At 31.2% G+C, this 18,663-nt stretch overlaps 2 protein-coding genes across 3 annotated transcripts in view; both read left to right on the forward strand.

The window, feature by feature from the left end:
* The first annotated feature begins 3,246 nt into the window (after positions 1-3,246).
* LOC132735511 (uncharacterized) lies at positions 3,247-13,061 on the forward strand. Its single transcript, XM_060722467.1, has 15 exons — positions 3,247-3,384; positions 4,453-4,479; positions 4,890-5,102; positions 5,460-5,492; positions 5,699-5,905; positions 6,645-6,725; positions 7,888-7,914; positions 8,266-8,478; positions 9,027-9,059; positions 9,493-9,705; positions 10,290-10,349; positions 10,956-10,985; positions 11,474-11,686; positions 11,977-12,015; positions 12,428-13,061. The coding sequence occupies exons 1-15, from the start codon at positions 3,309-3,311 to the stop codon at positions 12,637-12,639; spliced, it is 1,677 nt and encodes a 558-aa protein (XP_060578450.1). The 5' UTR covers positions 3,247-3,308; the 3' UTR covers positions 12,640-13,061.
* A 151-nt stretch (positions 13,062-13,212) lies between these two features.
* The window catches only part of LOC132735512 (uncharacterized), a 50,412-nt gene continuing 44,961 nt past the window's right edge, over positions 13,213-18,663 (forward strand). The window contains exons 1-3 of one of the 2 annotated variants that reach the window (XM_060722468.1): positions 13,213-14,006; positions 14,697-14,726; positions 16,548-16,895. In XM_060722468.1, coding sequence (XP_060578451.1) covers positions 13,934-14,006; positions 14,697-14,726; positions 16,548-16,747 — 303 coding nt within the window. In that variant the 5' untranslated portion in view covers positions 13,213-13,933 and the 3' untranslated portion in view covers positions 16,748-16,895. Of the gene's footprint in view, positions 14,007-14,696; positions 14,727-16,547; positions 16,896-18,663 lie in introns of those variants that run through there. The other variant, XM_060722469.1, reaches the window with a different exon arrangement.

The raw sequence follows: 18,663 nt of genomic DNA on the forward strand, positions 1-18,663 counted from the left end.
TACGAGAAAATATTGTTTATTACACGTGGCAATGATGTTAAATGCCACTTTAAATTATTATTTTATAATAATAAGAAAGCAACAAAAATATGATTTTTTTTTCAAAACCCCAAAGATTTTTATTTAATGACAACCCTCTGCTATGAAATGTTTAGCTTAATTAATAATGACTTTTATGAAATATGTTAATGGCAATTACTTTTTATTATATAGATTCCACAAACGTTTCAAATACTTGAGATACAAAAGAAATAATATCAATATAAAGACACAATATCTATATTTTTACAAATACTTTTATTTTACGAGTTATTCGAGTTTGTTTTTTGCTGCTGCAAGAGATGAACACCAATATTCACAAAGATGATCGTTTTCAATAAAGGTGGGGCTAAAATTGATACAAAATTTTATCGCTTAAATCACTTTTCACGCCTTTGATGATTCGTTTGTTTTTCAAACAGCGGAAGCTGTACGATAATGCCAAATGAACGTAACAGTCTTTTTCTACGTGCCCGAAGCTTGGTTTATAATGGAAATAAATTATCTCAAACTTCTCAATACTAGTTTGCGTAAAACAGTAACAACCCATCTGAAGATGGTAATATTGTACACTTGTGATTTGATAAAGCTTGCTTGAATAGGAAATAAAGTTAAATATATTACACAATTATTGTAAACAACATTCTTCGGTGATGATGACATCTTCATAAGGAAGTCGAGCTGTTTTTGTAACATACATGTAAAAGAATGTTAGATACAGCACATGCTCATTTTGTATTTAATATATGAATCTTAAAAAAGGGAATTTTAAATATAACAAGTTCATATGTACACATCTTTGAAATTTAGACCTTAAGACGCAACTGTTATTTTTTTACTGAATAACTTTTAAAAAATATAATCATATCATTGTGGTTTTTCAAACCGCTTTATACATCGTAAGTATAAATGAAAAAAATCTCAATTTTAAATGTTGTTCACTGAGGTTTTTTGACATGCAGACAAAGACCTTGAAATCTTTTTTCGAGATTTGTGCACCATTTGTTGCAGGCCTGTACCAGCGATTTGTGTGCTGAATTTTAGATCATTCCCTTACTCTGTTTTCCTAAAATAATAATTTACATGGTTCAAAATGTCTAAAGAAATATAAAGCGTCGCAACGCTAAATTAAATCGGGCTAAAATTGTGTAAAAAGATCGGTTTTCGATGTAACTTTAAGAATATTTCTTTATCATCTAATGCAGAATTTTCCTCTTTAAGAGTTTCTCTAGTTCTTTGCAAGAAGCTCAATTTATTTTAGGCTATTTTATTTTAGAAGAACTGCTTTCGTTAAGTGTTCAAGTTTTGAAAATATTAGACTTTTTCAAATGCTTCTTAAATCTAAACATATTTTATCAAAAGTAGATTGTGAAGGAAATGTGTATCCTTTGTAAACCACCTTCTAGTCTTCAAGTATCACGATGAGGTATAAATGTCATAAGTTGCATACATGCGCATACATGTGTACAGACAAAAAATGCACAAGGAAGCGTTTTTCCTATCTTTCTATTGGATAGATTAAACAATACGAGCAAATATTTGCAAAGTTAAAAAGACGTTTTTATATTAAATAAGACACTATAAACTCTCAATTGGTAAAGAACTCGTAAGTCCTTTACATATTTGATCAAGCAAAATTTACGATGATGTGGTACATCTGCTCGTACCTTCCTTAGATATCATATATAATACAAAGTTTATTTGTTCTTACACTGTACGGCAATGAAAGTTAATCAAATTGTTTTTTAAAGGCACACTATGTCTCAGAAATTAATAAAATCTACTTCATTGGAATTACATGTAACAGACTTGGGTTTTATAACGTTTACATGATTGTTTTAGAGCATATCAAATGCTTGCTACCTAATGATAGAAATGCAAAATGTGTATTTTCCTGTCGTAAAAGTAGAACACCATAAAGAAAGTAGTATTTTAACTTCCATACAAAATACATATCACTATAACTGTACTCATTGCACAAAACCAATAGAAGAAAAAAGTCCAGGTATTTAGCCAATGAGTGACTTTTGGAAACGGTAATATTAAATTAAAAGATGTTGAAAAATAAAAATAAAAGCATTTCTTGGATATTATGTCCCTTTTATAATCCTTTAAATTATGGTAGTTTTATATTATAGTATATGTTTGTATTATATTAAATGTTAAGTGTCTTTTTTATTTAAAATTTTACAGTGGTTATAATAATAGACATTCGGATAGCGTTCAGAAAGGTATGATGTCAGATCGGAATTTTGACCGACTTCAAAGGTATATCTTATAGAATAATATCATGCAAAAACAGACAAAACGTCAGTAATGGTTTTGCAAACCTTCGTTCGAGCCTGGATCGAACTTATCTAGCACAGTCAAAAAAGCGGTAAACATACCTTTCATAATTCTATAATTTATTTAGATCGTTCAGAAATACAGTAGCTTACACAGAATATTTCTGAAATCGCAGCCTATCATAGAAGGCTTATTTATGGTTCTTGGAGCAATCAAATCTACAAATAAGCTGATCATAATACGCTGCTTTGTATCTGCTTTTATCCCTTCATTTCATTGCCCTCCTGCTTCCCATTTTTTTTATCAGAAAACGCCATTAACAATATCGTTTTGCCTGTTAACCTCCATAAAATTTTTCTTCAAGCTCGTCTACTTTACCCATCTTATTCAAATTGAACTGTAATGGCCCTTTAGATACATTTTTCTGTCAATATGCATTCATATTGAATGCAATGTTTACTATAATGTCTATCCTATGTGTTAACAATGCGTTTCTGCTATCTTGATAATATTGTAACTTGACTTTTTTTGATAAACACAATCACGCTCTTTAACTGTTTTAAAAAGTTCAATTCTACTCTATGTATGCCAATAAACTTATCAGATTTAGATGTCATAGTAAAGTTACGGGATATTTTTCTCTGGTCAAAGAGAAAATCAAATAATGTTTGTGCCATGTTTATAAAGGCATCTTGAGCTCTGTGGATAGATAATATAAAACGGCATGGGGGATAAAGATATTTCATAACCTTAGTTCAGTAACAGGTTAAGTCCTTCTTAATTTAATAAAGAGTTAATCTGTTATTACTCTAAGGTGACGATTTGAAGAAATCTGTAACAAAATGCACAATATCATTCTGTTTTACCCTGTATTTCTGTTACCGCCTCTTTTGTTCTACAGTATAGATATCCGGCACACAGATAATAAATATGGGTAGCTACAAATAACTCATCATTAGTTCGTGAAGAGTGGAAGATTTGAGATGGCACGTTACACATTGTTGTGTTTATTTCCTTTGATATTTTATTTTCAAATTACATTTGGACAACGGGCTGGAGGTGAGTTATATATTTCTGTTTAATAACAATTTTTATAATAGATAGCATAAACTTTGTCAGAGGAAAAATCTTATATTCCTTATGTTTGTCTTGTACAATGCTATTGAAACTTCGAGAAAAATGCTCTCAAATATATTATACTTCAAAATGGAAAAAATGGAAACATTTAAAGTTACGTTTTAAGAAACAAGAATATCAAGTCCTGTCTCAGTTATCTACGCTAACACATTTATTGTGATTGATTATGTACAGATCATGTAGATTTTACCACAGTTCAAAAGGAATTCAATTAAGAACTTAGCTTGCCAGAGGAAATTGAGTTTACCTTTGCGACCGGCGCAGACCAATATCAGCTGAAACTTCAGTGCTCTATGGGTGCAAAAGCACCTTAAATTATTCGCAAAATAAAAGTATGAAATGTACTTTATTCTTAAATAGACTTAAAAATATATTTGTTATTGTAATAGTCTGCCGGCTAGATACTAACATCAATGACGAAAGTGACAAGTACTTTTTATGCAGCCTTTGATATATTCAATTTTTGACAAACCCTATCGAAATATTTACTGTCCTTAACTGTTCTGTGTCTACGTTTAGCACAAGATGTAGCTTTTTATAACATGTCACAATGAAATGTTCAAAAGAAATTTAGATCCTTTATCAACATTTTATAGGAACGTATCTTTGAATCAGAAATCATGTGGCAAAAGAAGCCGTTCACTTGCGGAGAAATTTGTAATTACTAGTTGTATATTCAGAAAAGCCTCTAAGATGGGCGTACCGCCTCGATACGACTAACTGTATGTAAAATCGGCGTAAAAAAACTGTATGTAAAATCGGCGTAAAAAACCAAAAACAAAAACAACCCAAAAAAAACAAAGAGTCTTCAGCACATATTTTATTCATATTGCACATTTATATGTTTATCTTTATGCTGACTCATATGCAAATAATTATGTATTAAAACTTATTTCATGCTATGTATTTTTCTTATTGTTTCAATAACGAGGGTTAACGTTTGCTTATTATACACTTTTAATAAGATACTTTTTATGTGTTTTTTTTCAGAAAGTGCTGCTTGTCGGGCAGAACACGGTAACTATAGATAATTTATAATTGTAAATTATTCTACAAGCAAATAGCTTAACTGTAGACTGTAGTAGACAGATATTACTTTCCAGTGATAAGACATTCGTTTAATTATTATGCATGTATATTATGTATATTATACATGTTGTCTTTTCATGTTGTTTAATATAGATTAAAATATATGTTCCAGATGCAAATGTATTAAACAACGACGCTTGAATGGCACAGAGAATGCAAAAGATCTGAGCGTGTATTGTCTACATGCCTATCAAGATCATGCAACAATGCCATTGAATTTACATAGATTTGTAACATAACAAAAATGTTATATTGACTCATAGAAATAGTTGAGCTGAATTAAAATACAAAAAAAAATGTTACTGCTGTCATGTATGGAATTTGTAATTACAAATCAGGTGCTTGTACCAAACATGTATATGAAAACATACGACTGACTGCTCTTCGAAGCTCCGATTGTCAAAAATTTTGCCAGTGCGTACATGCATCTACAGAATTAGACGGAAGTGTCACTTACATGTGGGTAGAACAGCAGTGTCCCCCGACAACACTTTTTGATGATAGTCTTCCAGCGCCAGTGTGTAATCACGCAGCGAATGTTCAATGCCACGGTATGAAAACTTATTTGTATCATATATTTTTAATTGATTTCTTGCACGAAATTTATTTTAGTGTGGATTACAAACAATCTGATGTCTCCTCAAACAGTGGGATAAATAAATGTTTATGTATTATAAGTTCTCATGTGGTTTTTACTTTCCTACAAATCAACACTCCTAACATATTTTACAAAAAGAATACTGATAATATCGATATTAGATGAGAATTTACGAAAGGTGAATGATAAATTTGACGTAAGATAAGAAAAAGAAGAGACTAGATAAGATTAAGCAACATTTGCTCGTATGTCTCACAATACCAATATTTCTACTGACTGGTGGTAATATAACATTATTTATATATTTCAGGAACTTACGACGAGGATTGTAGGGGCGAACATGGTAATGTGTAATAATCATTTTCAAAAGTTAAATGCTGTTACAATGTAACTACATTCCTAAGATAGCGAAACCATTCAAATCTTTTATTAATCTGAACAAAAATATCTTTAATTATTCTTAAAACAAGCTGCCAATAGCTATAATGAAGATATTCCTTGTCAATCATTATAATGAAACAAGTTGTAACACAATGTATTTATTTTCAGGGGCATGCACTCAGTTTATTTATGAAAATGTCCGCTTAGTTGCTCAGAAGAGCTCCGGCTGTAAGAAATTCTGTCAGTGTGCACATGCGTCGACACAGTTAGATGGATCTGTGACGTATCATTGGGTGGAGCATACATGCCCTGCAGGAACTTTATTCGACAGCAAAATTCGGGTCTGCAACCATGCAGATAACGTTCAATGTTCCGGTGATTATATATTAATACTTCAGTGTTACGTCTAAAAAATATACGACGAAATGTGGCGCTCATCATCAAACATCATCAAATTTAAAGTTATAACATTTTGTCCAGGTATTTCGTCTGCTATAATACAAAGAAAGACTATTTAAGAAAAGCATGAATGTTTATACTGGTTACCACGTTTATAACATATGATAATTCCGTTTCCCCTTTTGAAATAAAAGGTCCTCAGTCATTTCTTAGACAATATGATATTGTGTTTGCAAGTACTGTCTACATATTTGATAAAAAAAAGATAGTTTGTCGCAAATTAATTACATTTAGGCAGAAGTCGTTAACGTTTTCAAACTAGTAAAAATAGAAAAAAAATACTAAAACGTTTTAATGTGATGCATGTAATATGTTTTTTTTACGAGCCTGTGATTTGTACTCAGGATTTGATCATATTCGTGACTTGGGTGAAGGAATGAGGGGATGACTGGGGTCTGGTAAAATGTGTATAGTCCCTTAACTCTATTTGTACATTTGTCAAATAAAAAACTGACTCTGGTGAATTTGAATTGTAAAGTTCTTCTTTATCTTCCTACTCAATAAACCATTCTAATTAATTTCGTGGTAACTGCTTAGTACAACTCATTGTTTTCCCGCCTTTTTTAGATACTATTTACTGTAGATTGGCGTTGTATATAAACATGTTATACACCTTATATACAAATTACCAATACAATATCTATTTTATTTAAAGGATCAGGATCAGGTAATTCCGGCTCGAACGGTTCGCCTACGACACAGCCGTCCGGAGGAGGACAAGTCCCAATTGTTTCAGGTATAATATTCTGGTGATGATGGCATAATTATGATATCAGTCAAAGAAAAAAAAAAAAAAAAAAAAAAAAAAAAAAAAAACGTTCTGTTTAACGTAATACAGGAATCTGTTCTCTTTTGCTTATTATTTAATTATTTCCAAAGAACAACATTAATCCTGTCATTTGAGACAAACATGAAGAAGTAGATATAGTTATTTTAAATTAAAAAAAATAAACGCATAGATGTTACTTATGGAAATTTTGTACTTCAGATCATGGCATGATTTGCAGACTTTTTATTTCGATAAGTACGAGTTAAAAAAGTTACAGGAAGTTTTCAGTCCCTAATGCGTCAATGTCACTTATTTATTTATTATATTTATTACTTGCATTTTTAAATATTAGTTCTTCAAAATGTGTGCAAATATTAATTCAATATCATAAGTGTTTATACGTACGAGTGTTTTGAACTGTTTGTTTTTATATCACGTGAGCAAATGTTTATTTTCAGGTTATAAGATTGTGTCATTACATGTAAAATATAACATGCATGATGTCACGTATTTTCCTGTTCTCTTTGTTTTTTTGTTTTTGTTTTTTTTTGTTGTTGTCTGTTTGTTCGTTTTGTTTGTTGTTGTTTTTAGGGCGGTGGGGCGGAGGAATATTCTTCTTCTTATTATTATCATTATTTTTATTATTAATATTTATCAATTTATTTTTTATTATTTTCATTTTATCATCATTATTATTATTATTATTATTATTATTATTATTATTATTATTATATTTGGCAACCTATTAAATATTTTGATTATCAAACATATTTGTAGGTAAAAATTTTCAGTCAAAATTTGCACTCGTTACACAACATTAAAACAACAACATTTGAGACAAGCAAATTCATAACATTTCATTCATTTTCCTCTATAGTTATTGAAGTGACATTATGCATACCCATGTGTAAATTATGAGTGCAGGGTAAAATTACTACATTTTGCCATATTTGTGTTCATATCTCTATTTTACTATGCAAAAATAATGACAAATCCACGTGGCCCTCGTCCGGAATGTATGGGTTGCATTCATTTAAAAATGTTAACTGTAAAACCTTCAAAGACCAGTCCCATCTAAGGATATATTCATAGAATATGTTAACATCACTTTCCCTTTTCATATTTTCAGGAGACAATGACTGCTTTCAAGAATATGGTAATGTTAATTGTATTAATTCACCAGAACTTTTTTCAACGATTATCTAACTCTGTGCTAATACACTAATAGTTTTATTTTCAAATTACAATATTCGATCCAGATTCATGCTACTTTTTATGAAGAATATTAAAATGTAGCTTATAGTCATATTATAAATGCATACTATACATGCAAATAAAGTTTGTTTTGTTTGCCATTGGTAAAGTCATTTGAACCAGAAGTTTTATTTCCAGATTTCTTTTCATTAAAACCCGAATATCAAAAGATTCTTTGTGAACCCCCAAAATGATTTAGTTGTTTCTATCGAAATTGCCATAAAGAATTTAAATTATTGATGTTGATACACAGGTACTTGTACGAAGCACCAATATGAAAATGTAAGACTGGTTGCTCTGAAAAGTTCCGGATGTAAGAATTTCTGCCAGTGTGCTTACGCATCTACGGAGAGTGACGGCTCCGTGACGTACAAATGGGTGAAGAAGACATGTCCAGCTAATACCTTGTTTGATGAAAGTCTTCCAACGCCAGTCTGTAACCATGACTACGATGTTCAATGCCAGAGTAAGATATGTGACCTTTTAATAAGAATATGTACATTATTCATAAGTCAATACATCCTCGGTAACCCAGGCTATTTACCGTATACACGTATCGATATTAAAGGTAGTATATACGGAATGTGTACCGTGGGTTCCGACGATGAAGTCAATATAAATCACTAAAATTATTCTGAGGTATTTTTATTATTAATAGTATCTCGTTATCATTCTTTTTACTTGTTTGAAAATCTATCATTGTTTAACAGCTCACCACGATTATTTGAAACCTTGACCTCTTCCTTAATCAATATGTACATCGTCGTGACCGTCTTAGACATTCAGTAATCTTTAGTTTATACTCGATTATTTTATTACCAAACGCAAATAAACTATAAACAATGTAATCATTTTAAGCACATAAAGTGAACTTTTAAACTTCAACCTTCATAATGAATGATGATATAAACTCAAGAGTCTAACAAATATTTTTTTTATGTACAGTCAAGTATAACTTTATCTTTTGGTCTACAGTCTGAAATAGTATACATGTATACTTGTATATTTTTTCAGAGGAGGAGAGTGAAGATTGTGAATCGGAATACGGTAAACTATATAAAGATTTATGAATTTTTATGGCAATTTACATTTTGTATATATGGCAATTTTCAATTGTATATGGTAATTTTGATTTGTATTGCATAAATAACGTTCATATAATGATTGAATTGAAACATAGTTGTGTTTGACACGCAGTAAATCTGTTCTTGTTGCAATACCTCCACACACACACAGACACCACCACAGACTGTATATTGTTAATCAAAAGGCTTGATAACTCTTAACTATGTCTTATTTAAGTTTTTAATATTCTTTTAATCACCAAAAATTAAAATGTGTCTAAGACTTTAAGATAAAATCATTTTAAGCATATTATTTTACTTTTTATAATCATTGTGTAATTTAAAAAGCCCTATATAAACAAACAGACTGATTGAAATTTTATTTATTTATTTATTTGTATTTATTTTGATAACAGGTACTTGCACAAAGTATACATACGAAAATGTACGACTTGTTCCAAAGCGAAGCTCCGGATGTGAAAAGTTTTGTCAGTGTGCGCATGCGTCAACCGAAATTGATGGTTCAGTCACATATAAATGGGTTGAACATGATTGTCCTGCAGGTCTTCTTTTTGACGAAAACATAAAAGTCTGCAATTATCCCGGAAATGTCGAATGTGCCGCTGCTGGTAATTTTTAAAACAACACCACATGTTTCCCTTTTACGAACACAATAGGTCAAAAGATTCAAGATTGTGCCGGCCATAATGCACTGTTTATTTCATAATCCAACGTGATAAACAAAACATTTATCATAAACTATGTATGTAAGGTCTTTGTTATCTGTCTATCTGTCCGTCCATCCAAGGAAACATTTTGGGTTTAGGGGCTATTTAACAGTAAAGAAAACAAAAGAGAACAATAGGTTCATTCCGTGATCAAAGGGTTTAGGGGCTAGTAGCCCTTAAGGAAACAAAGAAAATAAAAAAGACAATAGCCCCTAAAGCCAAAATGTTGGAACGTCCGTCCATCCATCGATTTAGCAAGAAGACATGTCAGTCGAAATAAGTGATACAAAATTTTTGAGAGAAGAGGAAAAAATGATATGATGTTACAAATAAAAAAATGGACTAAAAAATAAAAAGATTTAAAGAAAAACAACTTATTTTCTCAAAATGTTTGACATAGATTGATTACCTCTTGCATAAATTGATCATAATAACTGTTTAGTGGTAAGACTTATATTAAAGGAAAGTTAATTTTATGTTTTCAGGTAATACGGAAGAGGAGAAAGAGCTTGAACAAGTTGAGGAAGCGAACACATCACCTGGAGGTATTTTATTTTTAGAAAAAAAACGTGTTTTACTAGGCCAATATATACTTTACACTGACATATTAAACCATATTTTAATACCTAAATACATGTACTACAAATCAGATTGGTTTTGAAATGGTTACTGTTGAATTATTTGAAATGTTGCTATATTAACGAATTTGTCATCATAGTAACTAGTCAATGTTTTTTTTTATTAACAAATAAAGTTTAATAAATTTAACCATGATTTGTTACTGAACTAAAAAGATAATTGTGTATTTTTTACCAGGTTATATATACATCTAAACTGCTTATAAAATGTATAGTTATTATATTATAGGACATATTTCAGCACATCGTGCAAAGTCGCCATTTTCTGTTGCCCGTGGTGGTATCGGACAGATCATGCAAATTTCAATGATTTTTATATTTCGTGAAAACTGTAAAAGGTCTTAGAGATGCAGACAATTAATATGCATTCATGACATGTATGTGATTTTAGTGGTCAAAAGAGCTTTTTCTAAATTATAACATAATTAATGAATTAAGGCATACTTGTCAAGTAAAGCATATAATTTATGATATTTATCGTATCGATACATAGCATGTTTCACGCTTTTTCAGGTGACGATGCTGATTGCTATGAAGAATACGGTAAAAATATATACGTTGTCTATCACGTAATGAGACAAAAATAAAAATAAACATGTGTTATTTCTTAAATACAAAGATCCATAATTGGCAAAGGTCATAAAACATTGGTTAGGTAGTTTTTAAATCAATTTAGTATTTTAAATGTTTACAAATACATGTATTTGCAAATGTTGAGTTTTATGTTTAACGTTGTTTCCAAACGGCCATCATATAATGATCAAACATACTATGAATTGCTTTTAATATCTAAAAGTTATCTTACTTATACAAATCTGACTAGTAAAATCTATTAATGAAGTTAAGTAGTACCTTTTGAGAAAGACCGCCTGAAGTCGGGTGTTATAACAATTTTTGCGTTTTTCGAATACAAAAAATTACATTTTATTCAGTTTAAACTGAAATTAAATAAGATTATTATAATAAAAAAATAAAAAAGCGAAAACGAAAACGACAACTGAGTATAATTGAGAACTACTTCTTCTTTATAGGAAGATGCAATAAATACAAATACGAGAATGTAAGGCTTGTTGCCCTTAAAAGTTCCGGATGCAAAAACTTCTGTCAGTGTGCGCATGCGTCAACTCAGATTGATGGGTCAGTGACGTATAAGTGGGTGAAACAGACATGCCCGGCTAGAACATTGTTTGATATGGATCTGCCAACACCAGTCTGTAACCATGACTACATGGTGACGTGTCCCAGTAAGTAATTGACTAGCATGGCATAACGTTCTCTTTGTCATAGCATTTTGATTACATTTTGAAAACATAGAGATAAGATAAGATATGATAAGATAAGAAAGGATTGACAAAAAATGTAGATTTTCAATACTCAGATTTGCCTCAATACTCACAAAATTGCTGATTTTTTTTTATTTTCAAACGCATCAAAGTAAAATACATGTTTTTCTTATAATTAAGATATAAACATATTCTAAGAACTATGAGCACTACTTAACAAACCTAAATCATATACCTCTTCCTTATTACAGGCGTTGGTGACAGCAAAGATGGTTGCCTCAATGAACTCGGTAATGGATTATTGTGCTCGGTTCTTATTTTAAATAATCAATATGATTTAAAAAAATGAAACTACAGAAAATATATAAAACTATTTTAAAAAATGGATAATTATTGTATCACAGATCCAATACCTTTGTCAAGAGTTCAATCGTATACCCATAAATGCTTACCGGTATAGTACCGGTATTAGTTTTCTACATTCTTGATAACGCACCACCTGTCGGGGATAAAAAAAGAGCTTCGATCCTTATCCTATTACTCTTTAGATTTTAATATGATCCCCCTTCTTCAATGTTTTATCAATGCCTGCATATTTTACTTATTAAGTAAATAAATTAATATGAATTCATATTTTAAAAAATAATTTAGGACTCAAGTTATAAGTTAAATTCAAACAGTTTATTGCTGTCATTGTTTCAGGAACTTGCACAAAAAGTGAATATGAAGTGAAGAGACTGGCAGCGCTTCGTAGTTCCGGATGCAAGAAATTTTGTCAATGTGCGCATGCGTCAACGGAACCGAATGGATCAGTAACATATTATTGGGCAGAACATACTTGTCCGAAGAATACGCTTTTTGACGAAAGTCTCCCGACACCAGTCTGTAACTGGGCAGATAATGTTCAATGCTAAAATATAACAAGCTTAAAATTGGATATGAACTCGTAAAATGACACGCTGAAACTCTTGATCATTTCTTTTTTTTTACATGATTAACTGAATAAATGTTCATTGTTGTTCCTTATAATATTATAAATGAATTAAGAGGTGAAACTTGCACTAAAATTAAGCACTATCAAATATCGATTATTTACTTATATTGTTCAAACACTAGAAAGGAATAGCTACCGAATTGTATTTAATTTAAAATTCCATAAATTGTGTGTGCTGTTAATTAATGCATACTAAATATTCAATAAATTCAACTTTACTTTGCTTGTTTTGTTTATATCTTACATTGTGCTATGTTGTTTCTTCAGATGTTTAGTTTTTGATTTTGTATTTAAGTTAGCTTTACTTTTAAACAATCATATATAATTGTATTAATTTTTCAATACTGATTTCATTTGTGTACAAACTAGCTGAAGTGACCAATAATGGTTAGATTGTGATTTCTGATCAAGGCCACATTTGATTAAAATTTTGATTATTTATTAATTTATTAACAATGAGAACACGCACGCACGCACATGCACCAAAACACAAAGAAAGCTAAATATTTTTATTTTGAGTTTCATTAAATTTATTTTTCACATAATTAATGATGTATAACAAGATGTTTACCACACTCTTTTGTATAAATTCATTTCTGTTTTGTATTGATGCTAAAATTATCGTAAATGTTTAATGCAAATAAAGAATTTAATTTTATTGCTGATAGTAAATGCATCAACATTCCTAAAAATACGAGAATATCAAAAAAAGGTCTTTCCTCACAATACAACTTTGAATTTTAGTACTGAAGTAATGCCATTATCCAAAGAAATATTTTAAACTTTTGTCAATATTATCTTTATCAATACAAAAAAAACTATCACCAATAAATAGTTTTTTGTTTGTTTATTATTTTCACTACCAATAAAGAATTTATTGTTTCTTGAAACGTTTTCTAATTTCTTAAGTTATACTTGCAAAGAAGTACCAATAAATACATTTTGATACATCGCATTAGCTTTTTCTTTCTTTTATTCTTTATTTATTATTTTTATTTTATTTTATTTTTTTTGCATACCATACTTGATAAATTAAAACCATTACCTTGAAGGCATGTTTGCAATACCAAAGTAGCGGAAAATACACTACAATATTTGATTTATGCATGAAATTTAGCGGAAGCGGTTTTGTTACTAGCGTTTGCTTCTTCATATAAATAATGCATGTCTGCGGTTATATTTTCCACTCGCAGTAGTTATACTTGTGTGTCGAAATGGCTTCTTACTCTTCCTTCATATGTTTCGTTTTTGTGACTTTAACAATTAGTTTTGTAGAGTCAACACTAGGTTTGTATATTTGACTTTTGTTGATTTTTGTATTGTTCGTGTAAATAAATGTACTCATAACTTTCTTTTGTGAATCTGATTTAAGAGATAGATAAATATATCACAGCACCGACAATATTGTACAAAAATGACATTTCTTGTTCTATACTTATTCGAACGTTCTGATAATTATCCCTAATTATTTATAAGATCGTTTAACAAAACGTAAGGTGCGAGGTTTGATAAGCATTTCTTCAGTTTATAAATCTTGAAGGAAGCTTGTTCCATGTTGCATAGAGTAAGAATCATCTTCCATTTATGCTTGTACCATAGTTAGGGGACCTTTTTGTTTAAAATGTGACAGAGTTAATTCGTATATGTCTATTAGTATTAGACAGCCGCACTCACTGTCTGCCCAGAGCATGCTCGTGGATTGGTTGACGTTTTCAAGGGGTTGCTTTGTATGACGACAGAGAAAGGAATAACGATAGAAATGTCACATTGAGATGCTCGTTCATTTTGTGACAACAGAAAATGTGTTTTTAATTTTGCCCATGATACAAAAGAAATTGAATAATTAAACCTCGGCAACGTGATTTATCTGGGGGTTACGCCCCCTCCTACAAATCAGTAGTGTTTCAATGTTCTTTTGTTACCTACAGTATAATGTAATCAGCTTCAATAAGTATCCCATTTACTTTATTATTTCAGACGATGACTGTAACTCACAGCAGGCTGGCGGTAACTATCTTTTGCTCATTCGTCATCTTAAGCATATTCAATATAACTCGCGCACAATGTAACTATCTCATAAGGTTTTCATCAAGGAAGTAAGGTTGTTAAGCAGAAATTTATATTTCTATTGAAGAGAAATGAGCATTAATGTAAAAACATACATGTATGTGAAATTTCGCTGATCCCTAGTGTACCTCAGTCCAGTCTGAGAAAGCAAAACCAAAGTAATTTCATAGGTTTTTATTCAAGGAGTCGGCGGTCATAATTCCGTCTCAACTCCAAAGGTGCATGCTACAGGTATCTTACATCATCTACATAACTACAGATGATATCAATGAAACAGTATACTTTATATTCTTTCGTGTACCATTCTGTAATTAAAGCTTATATTTGAAAAAAAATTCCCTACATAGATATCTTCCCGAGTAGCGCTTGATTTATAAAGAAAGAGATTAAAGACGTTTGGCATAACTAAGAAATTTAGTGCATTTTCATTTAAACGTATGTATGGGAGCTCTAATATGACAGTTTTGCTTTGAGAGGTAAAGAAAAATACCTGTAATCAAATGTTTTTAGTATAGGAGTGAAAAATAAATCAACTTGTAATATGTCAACTAATTAGAAGGTCCATTTATAGACACAATTATCTTGATTATGTCTAATAAATTGACAACATACATTGTTTTAATAATTTGAAACTATTTATAAGCATTGCACTGACACTATGATTTCGATACTGCATATTTTCTGTGTCAAGCTTTACATTTGACTTCAAATGAGCGTGATTTACCTCTTGCGTCTTTATTGCTCCATTCATGAACTTTATTGCATGGAATAGACCTGCATGACACGATATAGAAATTCGGTCGTTGTTGAATAGGTAACAGTTTAATTGTCTGCCTGTTTGTTACGTAATTTCTGAGGAAAATTATTCATTAATATTGCATTGCTAAACGTCACCATTTTAATAAATTCGGTATTTTAGCGTTTCTAGGCCTAAAACATGTTCTTATTGCATTATGTATTGTGATGTTTTTTTATCAGACATATTTTATATGGACTGCCAGCCAAAGCGACGATACATAAATTATTGCTTTAGATTGTCTATTAAATGTTTATTTAGAAGTGGACCAAAGTTTTGTTGATACTTTTCTTTTACACATCTCTTTAGGATATGTTGAGTTAAGGTGATATTTTAACCGCAGATTCCTTTGTCTGGAGTTAATTTTTCAATAAATATTTCAATTAAGGCTATCGTAATTAAATGTTTTACGTCCGTTTGCGGTCAGATCGCTTTTCATTTTTTTGTGTATTTTGTGTGACATTTTCTTCTTACTCAACTCATATTTTAGACACGTGAACCAATTACTTGTATCATTGTATATGATAACTCGTCTTTGTTGGTGTAGACGAAATGTAATTTTTATTATACATAACATCATGTGACATAAATTTTCAATTTATTCATTTTAAATTTAATATTATTTTATTTACTTTAGTTTTCGAACCAAACAATCTTTTGTAATGAAGATGATTTTGACAGTAACGGATCTAAAGAACATAATATTTTGTATATGGAAACTATTGTTAGTGTTACACTATAGGCGACTCGATGAAAAATGACATTTTACTGTATACCATCCTTAGGTTGCATAGGTGAAAAATATATTATTGTATATTATATTTGTGTAGATTTAGAAGCTCGAATAATATGTTTTTATTCAACTCATTAAATAAATTTAATATCAAAGCTACATCAATTCAATATTCTCTATAATACATATTGTTTTATGAAATGTATTATGCAACGAAATCAATTCTTTTCAGTCACATGTGACAGCTCTCGATCAACGCTTTACGCTTTGGTAAGCAACGAATGTGAAAGTTACTGCCAATGTGTCCCTCAGAGTACACAAGAGGACGGGACAACAACGTACACATGGATTAACATGTCTTGCCCTGCGGGTTTGGAGTTTAATAACGGCGCTCAGTATTGCGACTGGCCGGACAACGTATCATGCAGTTAATAAAAAGTCATTCGGACTCTAAAAATAATAGCTTCAAACATATATCTTTTTTCATAATATAATCAAATGCATGCATTTAGCAGTAATCTCTCTTATTTGTAGAAAGCAATCTGAAACTAAAACTGTATCAATAAACTTATTGCAAGTATTGCTTCTGTTGTTCTTTCGTTTATCAAGATCCTTTCGTTTGTTAAATTCCTTTCATGTATTAAGATCCTGCATATTGACTTAGTACGCCAAATAGCATTTTGACATCCGATCTCCAACACAGTGATCTCCCCTCAACAGTACAGTACAATCTGCCAAGTGAGGTACTCACTGTGAGGTGTTTGTTTGACATCGTTGTTCCTGATGTCGTAAGACGTCATTTCCTATAAATAAAATGTACCTCTGATGAAGAATTTTTAGTCGAAAAGTTGTGTTGATTTTCATAAAACAATATATTTTTCAATTTGTATCTATATTCTGATGTACATTACGTCGTCCTGTACATTGAGACACTGATGTTTCCTTTTTCTATGATAATTATATATACCAATGTCTTTAAAGTCATTATAAGTATTCATCACATACACGTGCCGCTTTAAAAAAATGGTATTGCACGACCGTGCATATATTTTGACGTGACGTCATTTGCGTTATAAATCAAATTGTAAAAACGGGGAAACGTGAAAATGACAGGGTGGAAAAAGCCCTCCCGTGAAAATGGACTGGGCGGACAAAAGCCCAGTCCCCGCCTCCCCCCCCCCCCATCGGTGAAATTAACAAGGCGGGCAAAAGCCCCCCCCCCCCCCGTCCCCCCGTAACAAAAATAAATATTGTTTAATACCTGTGTTTTTTTTTCAATGCACTCAACATATGTAGGCTTTTGTCCTACACTCTAATTACTTTTCCATGACGCGCCTTTAGTGTAACGCTAACATTAAGCGCGTTTTTACGAGTGTAGGACAATATTATACTCGTGTAGGTTCATTACTTAATATATTCAACTAGTTTGTGCTCGTTTTCCTCTCCAGAGACTCAAATGATATAATTTGTTATCACCTCGTTCAATAAATTCAATATTACGCCATTTATAATATCGTCCGTTGCGTCTTAAGGCCGACAGATGACAAGGCGAAGACCTCGCGACAATGTGATGCGACGCTCGACAATGTAAAACGATATATGGCACTGTTGCCTAAAATGTCGCTGTAAAAAGGGCGAATTTTTTAAATATTGCTTCTCGTTCGCATTGCCGATCGTCGCATCGCATTGTTCCGATGTCACTTCACGTCGTCGCTTGTCACTTTGTATTGACAAATTGTCACTTCGCATTGTCGCATTGTCATTTCGCATTGTCGAGCGTCTGGGTTAGCAAAAAAGCATACCACGACACTTGACAATACGAAACGAGCTCGTCAATGTGAAGCGAAACTCGACATCGCGAAGCAATATTTTTAAAATGTCGTAAAAATGTTGCGTTATTTTTCTGATTCTAAACATTGCGACACTGGACAATGCGAAGCGACGCTCGACTATACGAAGCGACACTCGACAACGCGAAGCGACATTCGATAATGCGAAGCAACATTTTGAATAATATCGTATCTTATAGTTTTGCGTCTACCGTTGCCTGGTCAAAAATTACCGTTCCAACTAAACACTGCAAAGTCAAGAAAAGTCAAACATTCCCAGTAACAAAAAATGGAATCAATAAAATAAAATAAATAAAAAATTACAATGAAAAATATAAACAAAGATAATAAATAAAATGAAATTTACTCTCATTTAATCAAGGTACATCCGCTGAATGAATTATTTCCACTGAAAAAAGCCCTTTAATCTTGAATCAACGTTGGTAACATTTTACAATCCGCCTCTACCATTGGATGTCTTTTGTAAATCCGCTTTTAATTGCGGCAGCGAAAACAACT

This window comes from Ruditapes philippinarum, unplaced genomic scaffold (assembly GCF_026571515.1).
Source record: "Ruditapes philippinarum isolate M1 unplaced genomic scaffold, ASM2657151v2 ctg4906_1_1_1_1, whole genome shotgun sequence".
NCBI lineage: Eukaryota > Metazoa > Mollusca > Bivalvia > Venerida > Veneridae > Ruditapes > Ruditapes philippinarum.